This window comes from Xenopus tropicalis, chromosome 9 (genome assembly GCF_000004195.4).
Source record: "Xenopus tropicalis strain Nigerian chromosome 9, UCB_Xtro_10.0, whole genome shotgun sequence".
NCBI classification, from domain to species: domain Eukaryota; kingdom Metazoa; phylum Chordata; class Amphibia; order Anura; family Pipidae; genus Xenopus; species Xenopus tropicalis.
This window is the reverse complement of record NC_030685.2, coordinates 39,074,455-39,092,389: the sequence shown is the minus strand read 5'-3', so window position 1 is coordinate 39,092,389 and position 17,935 is coordinate 39,074,455. Positions and strand designations below refer to the sequence as shown.

The 17,935-nt window shown below is 37.0% G+C and overlaps 1 protein-coding gene across 3 annotated transcripts in view; it reads left to right on the top strand.

Annotated features, from left to right (window-relative positions):
* rbfox1 (RNA binding fox-1 homolog 1) overlaps positions 1-17,935 on the top strand; it is a 362,503-nt gene that overhangs the window by 188,612 nt on the left and 155,956 nt on the right. For all 3 annotated transcript variants that reach the window (XM_002940457.5, XM_012971419.2, XM_012971417.3), the window contains exon 2: positions 8,029-8,271. In XM_002940457.5, coding sequence (XP_002940503.2) covers positions 8,029-8,271 — 243 coding nt within the window. The remainder of the gene's footprint in view (positions 1-8,028; positions 8,272-17,935) is intronic.

The following is a 17,935-nucleotide window of genomic DNA, read 5'->3' as shown; positions in this document are numbered from 1 at the left end:
TGGGAGGCTTCCAAAATCATGCACAGAAGGATCAAAGTCAGAAATACAAAAATTTCATGACTTTCGGATTGCCAATACGATATTATCGTGACTAATGCGATTTTTTCGGAAGCATATTCGTGATATTTGCGATCATTTGCGATCATCAGAAATTATCGTATCCAATCCGAATTTTTCCCATTCGGGATTCGAACTCGCGTTTTGATAAATCTGCCCCTTAGTAAATGGCCTTCTTAGTCTTTGGATTAAAATAAAAAAAATCTCTGACTGCTTTACGCCCTTTTGGATACAAAGTCTATTTTAAAATGGATCTATAAACTGAATATTTTGACTCCCTGATTGTGGTTGATGAAATACAAGATAAGACCCTAGCGGACTCTGTGTATTGCCTCAAGTTTATCTTCACTCTCTCCAACTCAATTCACACAGCCTCTGTAGCCCAAGGGACTAAACTAATGTGCCATTCCATTGATGGGACCTTGGAATGTGTTTTTTTAGTGTTTATTCATTTAACACTAACACTACATAGACCGTGGAGAAAAAAATAGGCCAATAGCTATAAACTTATAACACCCATACACACATGGATGGATATAGAAACCAATAATCTCCAATATCTCCAATCCCAACATAACCCCCCCTCCACACCTGAGCACTCTTAAAAATATACATTATTCTCCTGCTATATTACAAATTAGCATAGAAATCTCTACTTTGTAATTATCTTTTTCCTTGTTTTATCAACATAAGATGTTTAACCCACAGATTGTAGATTCTATGTTCTGAAGCACTTCTGGGTCAGAGAGCAAAAGAGAGGCTTCTTAAGAGACTCTTTTATTCCCCACTCGTTTCCCAGTCCCTAGGCAATGAGCAGATGTGCGGAAAAAGTGGCCCCTGGGGTGCGATTGCTAATGGGCCCCATAGGAAATGGCATGCACATGGAAACAACATTCCTGCTGTTTCCTGCTCCTGCTTGCCTGAAAATTTGTTTTATTGCCATTGAAATAGCGTATTCGATAATTGCAGTGTAATCTTTTCTGCAGTAAATGTTTGCACCCATTTCGCCAAAAAATCCGCAAATGGCAAAATGCAGAAATTTGCAAGGAATCCATGCCTGCTGACAAATTTCTCTCCACCACAAAAAAGTGGTGCATATAATGGGTAAATTGCAAGCTTTCAGGCAATTCTTAAAAATTACATAAAAAACCTTAACACTAAGGGGCTGATTTACTTACCCACGAACGGGTCGAATGGAGTCCGATTGCGTTTTTTTCGTAATGATCGGTACTTTGCGATTTTTTCGTATGTTTTGCGAATTTTTCGGATCCAATATGATTTTTGCGTAAAAACGCGAGTTTTCCTATCCATTACGAAAGTTGCGTAAAAAGTTGCGCATTTTGCGTAGCGTTAAAACTTACGCGAAAAGTTGCGCATTTTTCGTAGCGTTAAGTTTTAACGCTACGAAAAATGCGCAACTTTTTGCGTAAGTTTGGAATTGGAAAATTTCCGACTTGAAAACGAACATTTTGCGACTTTTTCGTATGTTTTGCGATTTTTTCGGCGTCTTTACGAATTTTTCGTTACCAATACGATTTTTGCGTAAAAACGCGAGTTTTTCGTAGCCTTTACGAAAGTTGCGTAAAATCTTGCGAAAAGTTGCGCCTTTTTCGTAGCGTTAAAACTTAAAAAGTGCGAAGTTTCGCGTAAGTTTTAACGCTACGAAAAAAGCGCAACTTTTTGCGCAAGTTTTAACGCTACGAAAAATCGCAAGATTTTACGCAACTTTCGTAATGGCTACGAAAAACTCGCGTTTTTACGCAAAAATCGTATTGGTAACGAAAAATTCGTAAAGACGCCGAAAAAATCGAAAAAAATACGAAAAAATCGCAAAATACCGATCTTTACGAAAAAAACGCAATCGGACTCATTTCGACCCGTTCGTGGGTTAGTAAATCAGCCCCTTAGCTTTGTTATTTGATGTTTTGCCATACAAAGACATTTTTACTGATTTTAAATTCAGCAGAATGTGTATTTTCTAAAAATATGAGGCACTTTTACCACACATAAATTAGACGCTGTAAGTTTTGGTAGTAGATATATATATCATGATATATGTATGCACTAACTTTTTTGGGGTCTCTTAATGCCAGATATTTTGGTAATACTATGCACAATGGGCATAAAACCTTTTAGGGGACCCCTGACATTCATAGGACATTTAGGATATTTTTTCTTGGTACCTAATGCTATGCGGGAGATAAGGTGCTAGAAAATGAAATCTTCGAGGTGATTTCAGCAAACCTGGCATACATTCCTATATCATAAAATATTGCTATTTTTATTTATTTATTTTCATTTAGAGCTCTAAATCTTGTTCCAGAAGTGGAAATAGACAAAACCTCAGGCAGATGTAGAAAGCTCCTAAAAAATGATAGTTTACCTAACTAAACACCCCCCACCCCCAGGAAATGTCCCTAAAATAAGAGAGCACAAAATATTCAAACAAGTCTGGTAGCTGTGGAACTACAATGCAAAATGTTGCTGGCACTTAAGGGGTTAATCTTGACAGTTATCTGTTGTCTATTTATGACACCAAAACACAACATGAAATTAATTATAGCAACATAATGGCTCATGCAAAAATAGGCCAGTATAGTACAGTAACCCATAGCAACACATCATGTGTTGCCTTTAAACATTTTAATTGCTCTGTAATAGACTCCTTGAATGATGTGATTTGCTGAACCTGTGTAAACTAAACCTTTGGTTCTGCATCCCCCTTTAAATTTAATGATTTTAAATAATTGCAGATGTGTCAAAGTGGGACAGTACTAAAAATCACAACTACATAAGCTGAAAAGAAAAAAGATATAAGGAAGAAAGGAGAGTAATGGCAAGGGAAAACCAGTTAACAGGAAAAAAAGACAGAAAACAGAAATTTCTTTAGAAATAAAAGGGGGCCTCCACAAAAATGTATTCTGTACAACAAAAGAATATGTAATGCTAAGCAAATTGGGTGTCTCTTTGAAGAAACTGTGTCTTTAGTCTAGATTTTAACTAGATACAGTACATAAAAATCAGCCTTGTATTCCACCATTTTTAATAACATGGCAGCATGACTCTCATGAGATGCCCATTATAAACAAACCCAACACTGTGTTTCATTCATAAAACAGTGTATGTGTTTTGAGAAAAGGTTATTTTACCAGTGGAAGAAACAGCTGCATTGTAGTGTCGGGTTGCTGTTTTTAAGCCTTGGGCCTGCATTAGTTTACACGTAATATCCCTAAATATCAGCTAAATAACATCAGCTTTGTGAAGACTGTTAAATTAAAATGTCTTTACTGGTTATTAGTATGAACTTGTATTGTTTTACATTATCCACATCTAATTCTTTTGAATTCTTGCAAATTTTTCGCTGTTATGCTAATCTGTTGAAAGACTCAAGAATTTTTCAGCAAGGCAAAATGGGACAGATTCACTCATCACTAGTGGTGTGCGATTTTTTTCAGCAGGAATGGATTAGCGGTGAAATTCTGCATTTCCCCATTTGCTAAAAGAAAAGTTTACATATGCATGTAAAAAAAAGTCCATGGTAGGAGTGAGGCAAAACACCCACAGACTTTAATGCATTTGGAGTTAGAAAAACTCTAAAAAAATGCCCATAGACTTTAATGCATTTTGAGTGAGAAAAAAAAAGTCACACAGAAGCATTTTTGCAATTAGAAGCCTACATTTACCACCACCACCATTGTGAATGAGAAGTGTGTGGCTAGACACCCTGTCTCTTAGTCGTCACCTTCTAACAAACTGGCAAAACTGGCAGTGAAGAGACTTTATGTAGAATTGGGCTTGCGTCCACTAACCGTCCACTAACAATTTTCACAATATAGCATTAGTTTATCCCTCTTCCACCATCCAATGACACCACCCATCAGACCACCAAAAGGACCACCCGTGTGTTCCCCATGCTTGTCCTTTAAGTCTATTCAGTTCGCAAAATATTTTCTGTAATGTAATAGCATCCAGTTGTTTTGATATGCTGAATATGTTTTCAAGAGTTACATAGTTACATAAAGCCATGTAATAAAGACATTACCAATGAAAATGGCGAATCTCTTTGGGTAGAAATTTCAGTAGGGCTGAAGGTTACAAAGAAAATGATAATTGGTGTATGCTATAAACCACCCCATATAGATGAGGGGGATGAGAACCAGCTACTGTTGCAAATGGAGGAGGCTTCACAACTGGGTCAAGTTGTTATTATGGGGGACTTTAATTATCCGGATATTGACTGGAGTAATGGGGTGGCTAAGTCAGAAAAAGCTAGTAGGTTTGTAAATATGCTAAATGACAACTTTTTATTTCAGGCGGTTCAAGAACCTACTAGGAATAACTCTATTTTGGACCTGGTAATATCTAAAAATGCTGAACTCATCTCTAAGATTTGTGTGGGTGAGCATTTGGGGAACAGTGATCACAACATGGTCTCCTTTGAGATAATGCTGCAGAGATAGCTCTATAAGGGATTAACTAAAACGCTCGATTTTAGACAAGCAGACTTTGCCAGTATAAGGGCAAAACTGGGTGTCAACTGGGAAAGGCTTTTCATATGGTTAGACACAGTAGGAACATCTTTAAAACATTGCTTTGCAGGTATACACAACAGTATATTCCATTAGTAAGCAAGGAGAGGCATCGCAAAACAAAACCTTTATGGCTAAATAAAAGTGTTAGTGTTGAGGTTGGTAAGAAAAAACGTGCTTTTAAAGAATTCAAGTTAGCTGGGACAGCAGAAACTTTCATCAGGTGCAAGGAAGCAAATAAAGCATGCAAAAAAATCAGGCAAGCTAAAATAGAGATGGATAGGAATATTGCAGCAATGAGTAAAAAGAATCCAAAATGATTTTTTAATGATGTGAATAGTAAAAAAAATATGCAAGAAGGGGTGGGAACCTTATTATAATGGGGGGGGGGGTAAGTTGGTTGAAGAGAACGGGGAAAAAGCAGAAATTTTCTGCTAATTTTCACTTAATTTCTCAGGATTCATTGAGGTCTGGCATGGTGCCGAGAGACTGGCGAGTTGCTAATGTGGTGACGCTATTTAAAAAGGGATTCTGTTCTCAGCCTGAAAACTATAGGCCTGTTAGTCTGACATCAGGAGTAGGAAAGCTTTTGGAAGGGGTAATAAGGGATAGGGTACTTGAATACATTGCAGTTCACAATACTATAAGTTTTATGCGTAACAGATCTTGCCAGACTAATTTAGTCCCCTTTTTATGAGGAGGTGAGCAGGGATCTCAATGCTGGAATGACAGTTGATATCATCTACTTGGACTTTGCTAAAGCGTTTGATACAGTACCTCACAGAAGGTTAATAATTAAATTGAGGAATATTGGCCTAGAACATAATATTTGTAATTGGATAGAGAACTGGCTGAAGGATAGATTACAAAGAGTGGTGGTAAATGGAACATTTTCTAATTGGACCAGTGTTGTTAGTGGAGTACCGCAGGGGTCAGTCCTTGGTCCTTTACTTTTTAACTTGTTTATTAATGACCTGGAGGTGGGCATAGAGAGTACTGTTTCTATTGCTGACGACACTAAATTGTGCAAAACTATAAGTTCCATGCAGGATGCTGCCGCTTTGCAGAGCGATTTGACAAAATTGGAAAACTGGGCAGCAAACTGGAAAATGAGGTTCGATGTTAACATGTGCAAAGTTATGCACTTTGATAGAAATAATATAAACGTGAACTATCTACTGAATGGTAGTTTGTTGGGGGTATCCTTAATGGAGAAGGATCTAGGGGTTTTTGTAGATAATAAGTTGTCTAATTCCAGGCAGTGTCATTCTGTGGCTACTAAAGCAAATAAAGTGCTGTCTTGTATAAAAAAAGGCATTGACTCAAGGGATGAAAACATCATTTTGCCTCTTTATAGGCCCTGGTAAGGCCTCACCTTGAGTATGCAGTGCAGTTTTGGGCTCCAGTCCTTAAGAAGCATATTAATCAGCTGGAGAGAGTGCAACTAAACTGGTAAAAGGGATAGAAGATTTAAGCTATGAGGTTAGACTGTCGAGGTTGGGGTTGTTTTTTCTGCAAAAGAGGCGCTTGCGAGGGGACATGATTACTCTGTACAAGTACATTAGGGGGATTATAGGCAGATAGGGGGTGTCCTTTTTTTCCCATAAAAACAATCAACGCACCAGATGCCACCCCTTTAAATTAGAGCAATGGAGCTTCCATCTGAAGCAGTGTAGGTGGTTTTTCACGGTGAGGATGAGTTCTTGAACAAGCATGGTATCCAAGGCTATTGTGATACTAATATCTACAGTCAGCATTAATGTTTGTATATATAGTTTATGTATGTGAGTGTATAGATTGGTAAGCATAGGTTGTGTGTGCTGGGTTTACTTGGAAGGGTTGAACTTGATGGTCTATTTTCATCCCTATGTAACTATGTATTAAGGACCTTGAGGTAAGCATTGTAATTACTGTGTCTATTTTTGATGATTATACTATAAAACTAAAAATTCCATGAAAGATAGTGCTGCTTTGCAGAGAGAACTGGGGAACAAACTGGAAAACTAGGTTTTAAACTTTATAAGGTGTCAGCTTGAGTGAGCAGTGCAGTTGTAGGCTTCAGTCCTTAAGAAAGATATTATTTGGTGGAAAGCAGTGCAAAGGCATGCTACTAGTGATGAGCGAATCTGTCCCGTCTTCACCATAAAATTCGCGAAAATGGCAAGAAAATTTGCGAAATGGCGAATAATTTGTGACCAAAATAATTTTTCGGTCGCCTGAGTCGTTTTTTTGTCCCCATGGGCAATTTGACGCAACCTTTTTTTAACGCGGCTACGCACGCCCAATTTGACAAGGTCACGTCCTTTTTTTCCGTGGCTGCGCCCAATTAGAGGTGCCACAGAATTATTTGATGCGCAACGGATTTTTTTGACGCATTGGCCGAAACAATATGCGAATGGTGAAATGCGGAAATTCTCTGCGAATCCATGCCTGGCGAAAAAATTCGCTCATCACTACATGCTACTAATGTAGTAAAAAAAATAGAAGAATTAAAATTTGAGCAAAGATTCAAGGTTGGGTTTCTTTTCTCTGAGAAAGGACACTGGTCTCTGCACTACAGTATATTAGAGACTTTATAGCCAAATAGTGGGGGATCTTTTTCACATAAAAAAGAACAGTGAACAAGAGACCACCACTTTAGAATTTAGGAACTAAACTTTCATTTGAAGCAGCAAAAATTGTTCTTCTCGTTGAAATCAGTGAAGATGTGGAACACCCTGTTAGGTGAAGTTTTGATGACAGATTCTGTTAATGCCTTTAAGAATCGATTGACTTCTTTGACAAGCATAATAGCTAAGGCTGTTGTTTGTTTTATTTCTTGGGAGTAAAATGATATTGGGAGTAAATATATGAAAACAGTTTTAATAACATATCCTATAATTGTAATTTTTGCAGCTGGAAAAATTGTAGACATCAGCAGAATCCAGGAACTTAATTTTGGCTATCCTAGCTACCCCTAACCCTGCAAGTATCCTTCTTGCACTGAAGCCAGGTGTGTGTTCGGTTTATTAGTGCAGAGAGTCTTACTGTGCCACTAAACCTTTTGTAAAATTTGAAAGTTGGAATCTAAAAATACATATATAACTTAGCCTCAGGGGGCTATCTGCTGTCTGTTTATGCACGCCTTATACCTGGGCCAAGATCTTGACCTTGCAAAAACACCCCGGCAACAGTCAATAGATCAATAAAGAACTTGATGTTTATATACCTCTCCAATTAATACATCATTTGTAGTAATTAGACATTGTAAAACAGCAATAGGCTCTGTCCTGGTTAGAAAAGAAAAAGGGAACATGTCAATAACTGCTCTCCAATAGCTTTGTAAGTGTATTTATGTTTGACTGTCTATTCCAAACAGATGATAATTAAAATATTAATATCTTTATATAAGTCTTAAATTAGAAAAGTATATTAATATATTTATTACTTTGTCTTTTGTCAGGGTAATCAGGAAGGCACAGTACCTCCTGACACAATGGCGCAGTCTTATGCCTCTCCTCAGTTTGCCCCAACCCAGAATGGCATTCCAGCAGAATATACAACTCCACATCCACATCCAGCACCAGACTACACAGGACAAACAACAGTTAATGACCACACGTTAAATTTATACCCTCCAGCGCAAACACACTCTGAACAGAGTGCCACGGATACAAATGCACAAACTGTCTCTGGCACAGCAACAGTAAGTCTATAATATATTCTGTTTCTTAACCATTACTCTGTAATGCTAATAAAAATAACAGTGGTCAGCTTAAGGGGTTACGTGATGGAGAGAATATGTAAATAGCTGTCTGATATCTGTATTGTCTGCATAGTCTGTTTAAATCTGTATATAGTCTGCATGTGTTTGTTTTAAAAGACAGTATAAACTTTCATATTGTGTTCATTTTGGTTAAACAATTGAGGTCTGCTGTGTTTAAAGCATATTTGCCTTAGCTGTTAGTAATGTATTTTATTTGGCTTTGAAACATGTCTATATTTAGCATTATGTTTGCACCATGTTCAAATGAAAGTGTGTTGGCATATAATACATTGCTATTTTATAAAAAAATTGCAATTACTACCACAAGTGTTTAATTAGGTACTTAACTGAAACCCCCATAGCAGCCACCTTCGGAAGTGCAAAGCATTCTCTCTGAATGCATATTCATAGGGTAGATGCAGAGCAACTAGTGGAAGCATATAACCGTTAAAAAAAAAAAAGGTAGAAAACTGGGTTCTCTTTCCTCTCTGGGTTAAGTCTGGGGGGGAGGCAGTTCTGGAGCTTCGGGTTCTATGGTCTTAAAATTCCCACTACCAGATCTGTTAAAATTCACACTACCAGATGTGTCTGGCTCTTAAACATGCCGACACCCAGTGACATATGCATATGGTTGCAGTATTAGAGGATTCAATGCCAAATAAGGCAGTACCAGGTTAATAAATGTGGATGGATAAAATCTTGGAGATTATCCCCAAAAATGGCAAAGCTTGTTGTGAAGTAATAACAAGGTCACAAGCAGGAGTAAAACTACTTGCCTACTAGAAGTAGAATACATTTGCATGGAAACATAGAATGTCCAAGCTTCTTTTAGAGGCCAACACAGGATTCCAACAAAGAAATGGTGGAAACTGCAAGTAAAGGGGAATTTCAGGTGATAACAACTGCTGAGGCTATAGTGAAACCTAAGGCTTATTCTACAGGGAAGAGCATAAAAGACTGCAACAAGAGACACAGGAGTAGCACAAGCAGTTTGCTGAAATGTAAAAACAATTAATACAGATTTTAAGAACCTGGAAACTGATTAGTGACTACATCCTCCTGTGGCAGAAAGATTGTGAATTTTATAGTTTTCATCAATACGTGCTGTATGTAATAAACCTTCTTAATGAAAAAATTATATTTGTGGGAAAAGAGTACACCACATTTAAGCAAGACTATACGATTGCAAAATGAGTCTCCCCAATGAGTCTTACAGATCTCCAGCTGATTGAAGAGTTGCCATTAGCCCAAACATTTACAATTTAAATGCCCGAGATACTCCAGATGACATATTTCCCTGCTATGAGCTAAATACTAAAACAGTCAATGATTCAGGTCCTACATGAAAAAACTCTCCCTCACAAAGGTGACGATTACTTTCAGATGCATGAACTCCTCATGAATTTATTTAAAAATTAATGAAATTCTGTCTGAAAAGGTACATTTATGGGTTCATGTGCATTATCCTGGAATAAGCAGAGAACATTTTGCGAACCAGAAGAGAGAGCCCTTTCTTCTAAAAGAACCACTGCCCTGAGTAAATCCTCAAGATTGTAGTAAAATTGACATATTTTGCTGTAAACTGTAAAATACTAATAATGTTGTAGAAGACTATGATAATTTTGTGACTGAAAACATGCGTGAAGGTCCAAGGCCAACTGCACAGTGGAAGACCCCAGGTTTAATAAGTCTTAATAAGTTTGTTTCTTATACACATATATGTGCAATCTGAGTGCAAAATGTTTGAACTGGTTATATTATAATTCATTAAAGTTTTCCATTATGAGAGTATTTTACTTTTTCAGTAGATACATTGAACACCAATTTAATTAAATATATTACCAAAATGATTGGTTTCTGAGTACCCATCACAAAATATTACACACATTATATATATATATATATATATATAAATATATATATATATATATATAAATATATATATATATATATATATAGAATACAAAAATGCTTAGAAGCTGCACACCATACAAGGTGATGATAATACCTGGGTGCCTGTGCAAAAAAGTGGTTAAACAGGCATAGAAATGATGGCACACACAGGATTTACACACACAGTTGAAGGATTTTGCAGAAAAAATAATCAGAGGTTTATTTGAACCAACGTTTCAGTTCCACACAGGAACTTTCGTCAGGGATCCCTGACGAAAGTTCCTTTGTGGAACTGAAACGTTGTTTCAAATAAACCTCTGATTATTTTTTCTGCAAAATCCTTCAACTGTGTGTGTAAATCCTGTGTGTGCCGTCACTTCTATGCCTATATATATATATATATATATATATATATATATATATATATATATATATATATAATATTATTTATAATAAAAAAATTTAGGGTAATAATGGTTATGATTTACACTATTACTACTAACTACTTCGGATACAACTTGTATCTGAATAAGAGGAGCCTTCCTTTCCTTCTCCACAAGGTTGTGTTGGCCATAACAATATGCAAAACTATGTGGTATTCTTTGTTTTCTGTTGCGTTCCCCCAGAGATTTTTCAGTGCAGATAAATTGATGTAATTTCTATTTTAAAGAAGGGTTTAGTCACAACCTGTCAATTATAAACCTTTTTTCCATGTCTGTAATGAAGAAGTTATTTAAAGGTTTGCTAAGAAATAGAGATGAGCAAAATGTTTTGTCAAGTATGGATTTGCAGCACAAGAAAAATACGGCCATTGACTTAAATGCCTTTTGCATGGAAAAAAATGCAGAGAAAAATGCCCATTGACCTCAATGTATTTTGTGTTGAAAAAATACTGCTAAAAAAAAAGCACGCTTACAAAAAAATGCCAATTGACTTTAATGCAATTGTCAAAATTTTGCCATTTCACAAATTTTTGGGCAAAGCAACACAGGACAGATTCACTCATCACTATTAAAAATTATATTCAAAATTATATCTAGGAGAGCGACATAATAAGAATGAATGGTTTCATAATTGACAGATCATATTAATCAAATGAATGTCATTTTTATGATGCAGTATATTGTTTAATGTTGTTGCAGTAGATAAGGTCTACTCAGATTTTGCCCAAGTTTTGCTACAATGCCATATAATGATTTGGTTTGTTTGTTTTGGTGGTACTATTTGTATATGGATAGAGACTTTGCCAACAGTTAGTAAACAAAAAGAAGTTATGGTAAATTTTCTGATTGGGCCACCTAAGTGGTGAACACCAGACATCAGTATTGTGTCCATATTTATTAAATCTTTTCCTTTATGACTTGAAAAAGGCATCAAAAACAATGTATCAGTGTTTGCCAGAGACACATAACCATACAGATCAAGTGAATCCAACCAGGACATTTCATCCTGACAAGTGGATCTTGGCAAAATGATTTTCTGGAGGGCTGAACAACAGACGATGTTCAGTGTTAATAACTGCTCACACATATAATTTAAAAATATGCAGGCTGTTTATACTATAACCTACAGTAATTCTGATATGCAAATCCTAAAAAAGGAGAAGGACCAACAATTTAAGGGGTTGCATAATGGGCAACAAAATGTATATAGTTGTGTATTTTCCTTTTTTTTGTTATGGTTTTAATGTAAATCACATCTGGACTGTAGGATTTGTAAATAAATTATAAACATGCCTTACAACTTTTTTATGTTTTTTGTATATGACACTCATATAGTATCACAACTACCTGGCATGCACTTCTATAGATATTTTTCTTACAGTAGTTATCACATTTTGTTAGTGGTTCCTTAGTGATTCTTAGAATATTTGGTATTGGTTCTTAAATGCTGCTTTCCAACAAGAGCTAAATAAATACTTTTAGAACAGAACTAATTAGTGAAATGTGGCTACCTCTCAACTTTTTTTTACAGTTCAACTTTTTTGACGATTTTTTGATGCCACTGCAACTTTTTTCTCACTCTGCAAATGTATTTGTCACAAGCAAATTTTCGCAGCAGTATCGCAAAAGAATTTGCCAGTGTGATTTTGCAATGAATCCATATCTGGTGAACAAATTCACTTGTCCCTAGTCATCACACCAAAACTAGTAATGCAGAAGAAATGAAGAGCACAGTTATGCTACTTTCAGCTGAACGATAGCTATGAGCACATAATAAAAGATATTAACCCTTTTCCCTAAAACTTAATTTAGCAAAGGATGTATAAGTAGTGATGAGCGAATCGGTCCTCCTGAAAATTTACTTTTGTCGCCCGCATCTATTTTTTGTCGCCCACACCAATTTTTTTGTTGCCCACGCTTTTCTGACGCGACTGTGCCCAATTTGACGCGACCACGCCCTTTGTTTCCGCGACCGCGCCCAATTTGATGCACAACAACAAAAAATCAGCACAACAAATATTTCATTTTCAAATTTTCACAGAAGTTTCACGAAACAATTTGCCAATGCCGAAATGCAGAAATTTGCTGCGAATCCATGCCTGGCGAAAAGTGAGATGATGTTATTTTATCTAATAGCTGAATTCAAAAGCACACTTGAAGCAGAACACAGGAGAGTAGGTTCCACTTCCAACTTTTTATAGTTTGTATTTTATATTCTCATGCATGCACTGCTAATTAACATTCAGTTTCTGCTTCCAAAATCTCTGCATTATCCAAACTAAGCTTTTGTTTTAAGCCTTAAATATCAGTATATGACCCTCGACATTTGCAATGTGTCAGTTCATATGGGAATGTATTTCATGCCAATATATGCAGTGACTTTTTTTTGCATTTATTCCCAGTTGTTCACCAATCGATGACACAAATTAATTTTTCCATTTTGCATGTTTGTTCTTTCTATAGAGAAGAGTCAAAAACTGAGAATAGAAAGATATTGTTGTCAATCCAAAGATTATTTCTTTAAACATGTACAGGATATATGAGGAGGCTTATTTATTCATTTTAGAATTTTAGAGGTTTTACCAAACTCAAATGTTTGCTTATTTATTACAAAATTTGAATATAAAAAAAATTGATTGAATTAAACAGTAAAAAATTATTGAACACATCGAATTTGCATTCTACTCATGATTTTCCATGGGTCTGAAAAAAAACTTAAAATGGTTAAAAAATTTTAATTAATTTTAAATAATTAATTTTAATTTTGCCTGAGACAACTCCCATTGACAGCTACATGAACTCTCTAGTTTTTAAATACCAAAGATTTATATTCAAGTGTTTAAATTTAATAAATAAATTCAAGTTTTAGAAACCATAATTTGAATTTTGGAGTTTTTGTTAAAAAAATTAAATTATGGAAATTGAATGAAAATTTTGAACTTAAACTTAGATAAATAGTTCAAGAATTATTGCAAAAAAATCTATGGTAACCAGGAAAGCATTAGTGACTAATACCTATGGCGACTTTATTCCTCACTTGCGGAAAATCTTTGCAACCATTTTGGAAAAAAAAATTGCCAATGGCGACATGTGGAATTTCACGACAAATCCAATAATTGTAATTGTCTATCATGTATTCATCCTTGTATTTGATATAACAGAAACATCTCACATTAAATAATGTTAAACCTTTCAATGCTTAGCATTTCAGTACAATTTTCATAGCATTTTCTCAGAAAAGAAATAGTAACTACAGATAAACCATGCAATGCAAGCTGTGAACAAGGGCTTGTGTGATAAAGGATTCACAAAACCACATATCACAAGGGAATCCCCAAGGATATCCAAAGCTCCTTATCACAATGAAGGACTCATATATCACATAGGTGTTCTAATTTTATGGATGTGCGTGGCATCTAGTTAATTGTATGTGGTTATGTCGCTGGGACTTATTTGCTAGCATGAGTGCTAATTTGCACTAGTTCAGTTACTAGTAGCAAACAATGAGCAGTTTGTTTTATGTAATATTTAAATGCTGATATAAGTTAACCAAAGACCTGTTTGGTTGCTATGGACAACTGGCACCAGGTCAATTTATCATCTGTGTCAGTAAATTAGTCCCACTGGGTGGTAGGTAAAGCCCAGAGGAATGCTGTAAATAACACACAGTTGTATTATACGATGCACTCTCTTATAATACAACTGCATTTTTATTAGTAACTAGCTGAGGTACCATCACTGCACATGTTTAAAATAATAGATTTTTTTAAATACTCTGCAAATGTGCTCCTTAGTAGTCCTCCAAGACTATGGCATAACACAACCTACCCAGCACTGGAAGCCAAGTCAACCTCAAAATAAATGTCAGTACCCTAGACAACCCAGAATATATAGAATATGTTATCTACCTTGCTGTAATGGGTTGCTGTAATGGGTTGCTGTATAGTGCAGTGTAATTTGTGAAGTCCATAAAAGTTAAATATATACTGTATATATAGGTGGGTTCCCGTTTAGACAGGCACCAGAGGGTGGCCTCATTGGATTTGGACACCCAAAGGTGGTCCTGGATGTTTTTGTGCTAAAAGGGAGTTTCCCCTGCATTTCTCACCAGCAACCACTAGATGGGGTGCTGGGATATAAAAGGGCATGCAGCCATGTTCTATTTTTGCTGCCCGGGACCTCCCTCTGTGCAGAGGTAATCAACGGGCCTGTGTTATAGTTAGTAGCTTCAGTAATAGGGGTAATAGGAGCGACATGTAGGTCATTAAGCTAGAAAGGGCAGACATTGCCCCTCCAGGAGTGTAGAAGGGTTAAGACCCCCCAGCAATCCATCTGCTGGAGATCAGGGACCAAAGTGTCTAGGTAGGTGGATCAAGTCACCGCTAGATGGGAGATTCCTAATCTGAGGGTGCTGTGGCGCGAGTACCGGGGGGAGCACCTAGATAAGATCACTCAGTGTGAGTACCGTGGGTAACCCAACAGGAGAGAGGTTCTCTAAGAGGGAAGTAAAGGAGATGATGCCCTGACATATGTATTTCATTCCTGGAGAGGTCTGCCCTCAATAAAGCTATTCATCTGTTTCACTACACCTGCAAGTGTGCTGTCTCTCTCTATCCGAGGATCACCTACCCGCCGGTAAGCAACTACCCCATGGGAGGGGCAAGGTGCCGGGAGTTGTGTGGAGTCCCTGATAAAGGTTGCAGTGTAATATCAAGTTCCCAGGGGGGAGTTATAGTCCCACATCATCACCCCTGTGTGGAGGCATGCCATTAAGAGTGAAGACTCCCCAGCTTGTAGAAAGGCTATACCCATGTTACATGACTGTTATGTTTATTGTAATGAAGAAATAATAAAAATTGTCAAATTAAAAAAAAAAAGAGTGAAGACTCCCTGTTACCCCCATAGTAAGCGGGGGCTCAGGACTCCTGTTAGCATGAGAAGTAAGCCAAAAGGGCTTCTGTAGCGCCAAAGTGACACTAAGTAGCAGCACCGTTCATTAAAGTGGGCTACATATATAAACAAGTTTTTTACATTAGTCACATTGCCATGACTTTTTTTTACCATGGCTTCTTTTAAAGCTACTTTTGACTTTTTTAAAGGAGAAGGAAAGGCTAGTAAAGAGTTAATCTCAAGCTGCAGACATACCTTCAGTTGTCTCAATAGTGCCCTTAAGTCTCCCCATATTTCACCTGTTCAGATGATCTGAAGCCAAACAGGAAGAAAAAACGCTGAGCTGTGTAAAGAAAGTTCCCATAATGCCTCACTCCTGCACAGACTCCGGGACCAAGTGAACATGCTCAGTTAGTTAGACTATGAGTCAGCTTCCTGCTGATTGGTTCAAATCCACATTCCTAAGGGGGGGGTGAGTTCTTAGCATTCTTGAGGGAGGGGGGAGCAGGAAAGATCAGAGAACAGAAAGCTGCGTGTCTCTGGCACAGGAATTACAGACACAACTAATCTTTTTTCAGAGAAGTCAGTGCAGCGCTTCTGTGAGTGCTTATGGCTGTATTTACATAGACCTTTCTGATAAAGCTTAGTTTTTACCTTTCTTTCTCCTTTAAGATGACATACACTTCATTACAATGTATAGCAATGAACCGTTATATGATAATTCTGATTTCAGAAAATTCTTTTTTCCCTTCAGCGTATTATTTTTTTATGCCCTGCTAAAAAACAACATTGCTGATTCAAACAAATTGATCTGGCAGCTTTGATATAGTCTCTGCGGATGAGAGTTGATCCATGTTGCCTTGCCAACATGGATGCCATTTTCTTCAGACTCTTTTTAGATCCAGAGGAATTTGTGTACTTTTATCTGTTTGCAAATAAGGTTTAGTGCAAATCTCTTTCAAATCCCTGAAAGTCTTTGTTGTCACACAGAAATCTAAACATCTATCCTATTTAGCAGTTAACACATCACTTTCAACCCTCTAATAAACATAGTTTTATGTAAATTAAATATTTGAAATATATATATATATATATACAGTATTTATTTTCTGCATTAATTCTGATTTTAATAAAATGTTTTTTTCCATTAATCAACACAGCCTTTAATACAGCATTCATTATTACCCTTAGTGCTCACATATCAAGCACAAGCATCCTGAGACATGCAGCACTTTGCACCAAGGACCAGATTAAAAATCAAGTGCTCTGTGCAGAGAGCAGCATCGGGCCAGGCCTGTCCTTGTTACCTGCATTCACAGAAAAAGCAGCAGGTCTTTGTTCTCTTAAAGGAGACATACAGTATCCTATAAAAATTAAGAATGTACTAGTGAATTATACTCCTCTAGATATAGAAGGATTGGGCTGATTTATTGAGAAATTTAACCAAAACCCCACTAGCCCCGCCCATCTGTTCCACTTCCTGCTGGATGAATTCTCTGGATGAACTGGGGAGCAAGCGGCTCTCAGTACACTGCACTGTATGGTAGGAACCAATCAGCAGCTAGGCTGACCTGATAGGGAACTGAAGCCTGTCTTTGCTTGTGTGACTGCAGGGCTGTGATTTGCTCTCCCCCTCCTCTGGCCTGGACCGTTAGGACACGCCCACTCTTCATTTCAAACATGGTCAGAGAAGAGAGAAGATCCATAGGGAGCTCCAATAAAGGGGCCATTGTTACAGATAGGATTAATGTTTAGCCCAAAGGGAAACCGGCACCGTATATTATTCAAAATTGCCTACAGTTTTAGGGTTTTTACCATTCATCCAATATATCTCCTTTAAATGGTCTATGCCAGTTTCTATACAGCAAAGTGCAGTAGGCAAAGTGCAAAAAAGTTGTTGTTTATAAGATTTTCACCATATCTTTCCCTGTCTTTAGTCCCTGTACTGATTGGTGTAGTCAATGAAATAGCCTACTCCCACCTTTCACTATCTACTGCAAGTTCTATGCAATCTACACTCACAGTAGCTGGCCTTATGGCTCAGAAGCACATTGGGACTCTTTGATCACCTGGACACAACTACAGTATGTTCCATTAAGCACAGGGCATGACTGAAGGAAGGACTGAAGGAGCAAGGAGCATGTAAAATTATCCTTTTTACAATTGTATTGTATAGAAAGTTCCGTTTTGTTCTGCTGTTTTAATGTACTGTCAGGAGCTTGCAGACTGATTGTCAGCCTTCCAAAGTTTTACAGGAGGGGTTACTTTTATTTAGGGTAAGTGGGAGATTGGCATGCTACTCCAAGTGACTGGGAGAAAGGGGCTTAAAATGGGAGATGCTTGCACTGTGCTGATTTAATATTGTCATCACTTGTGCT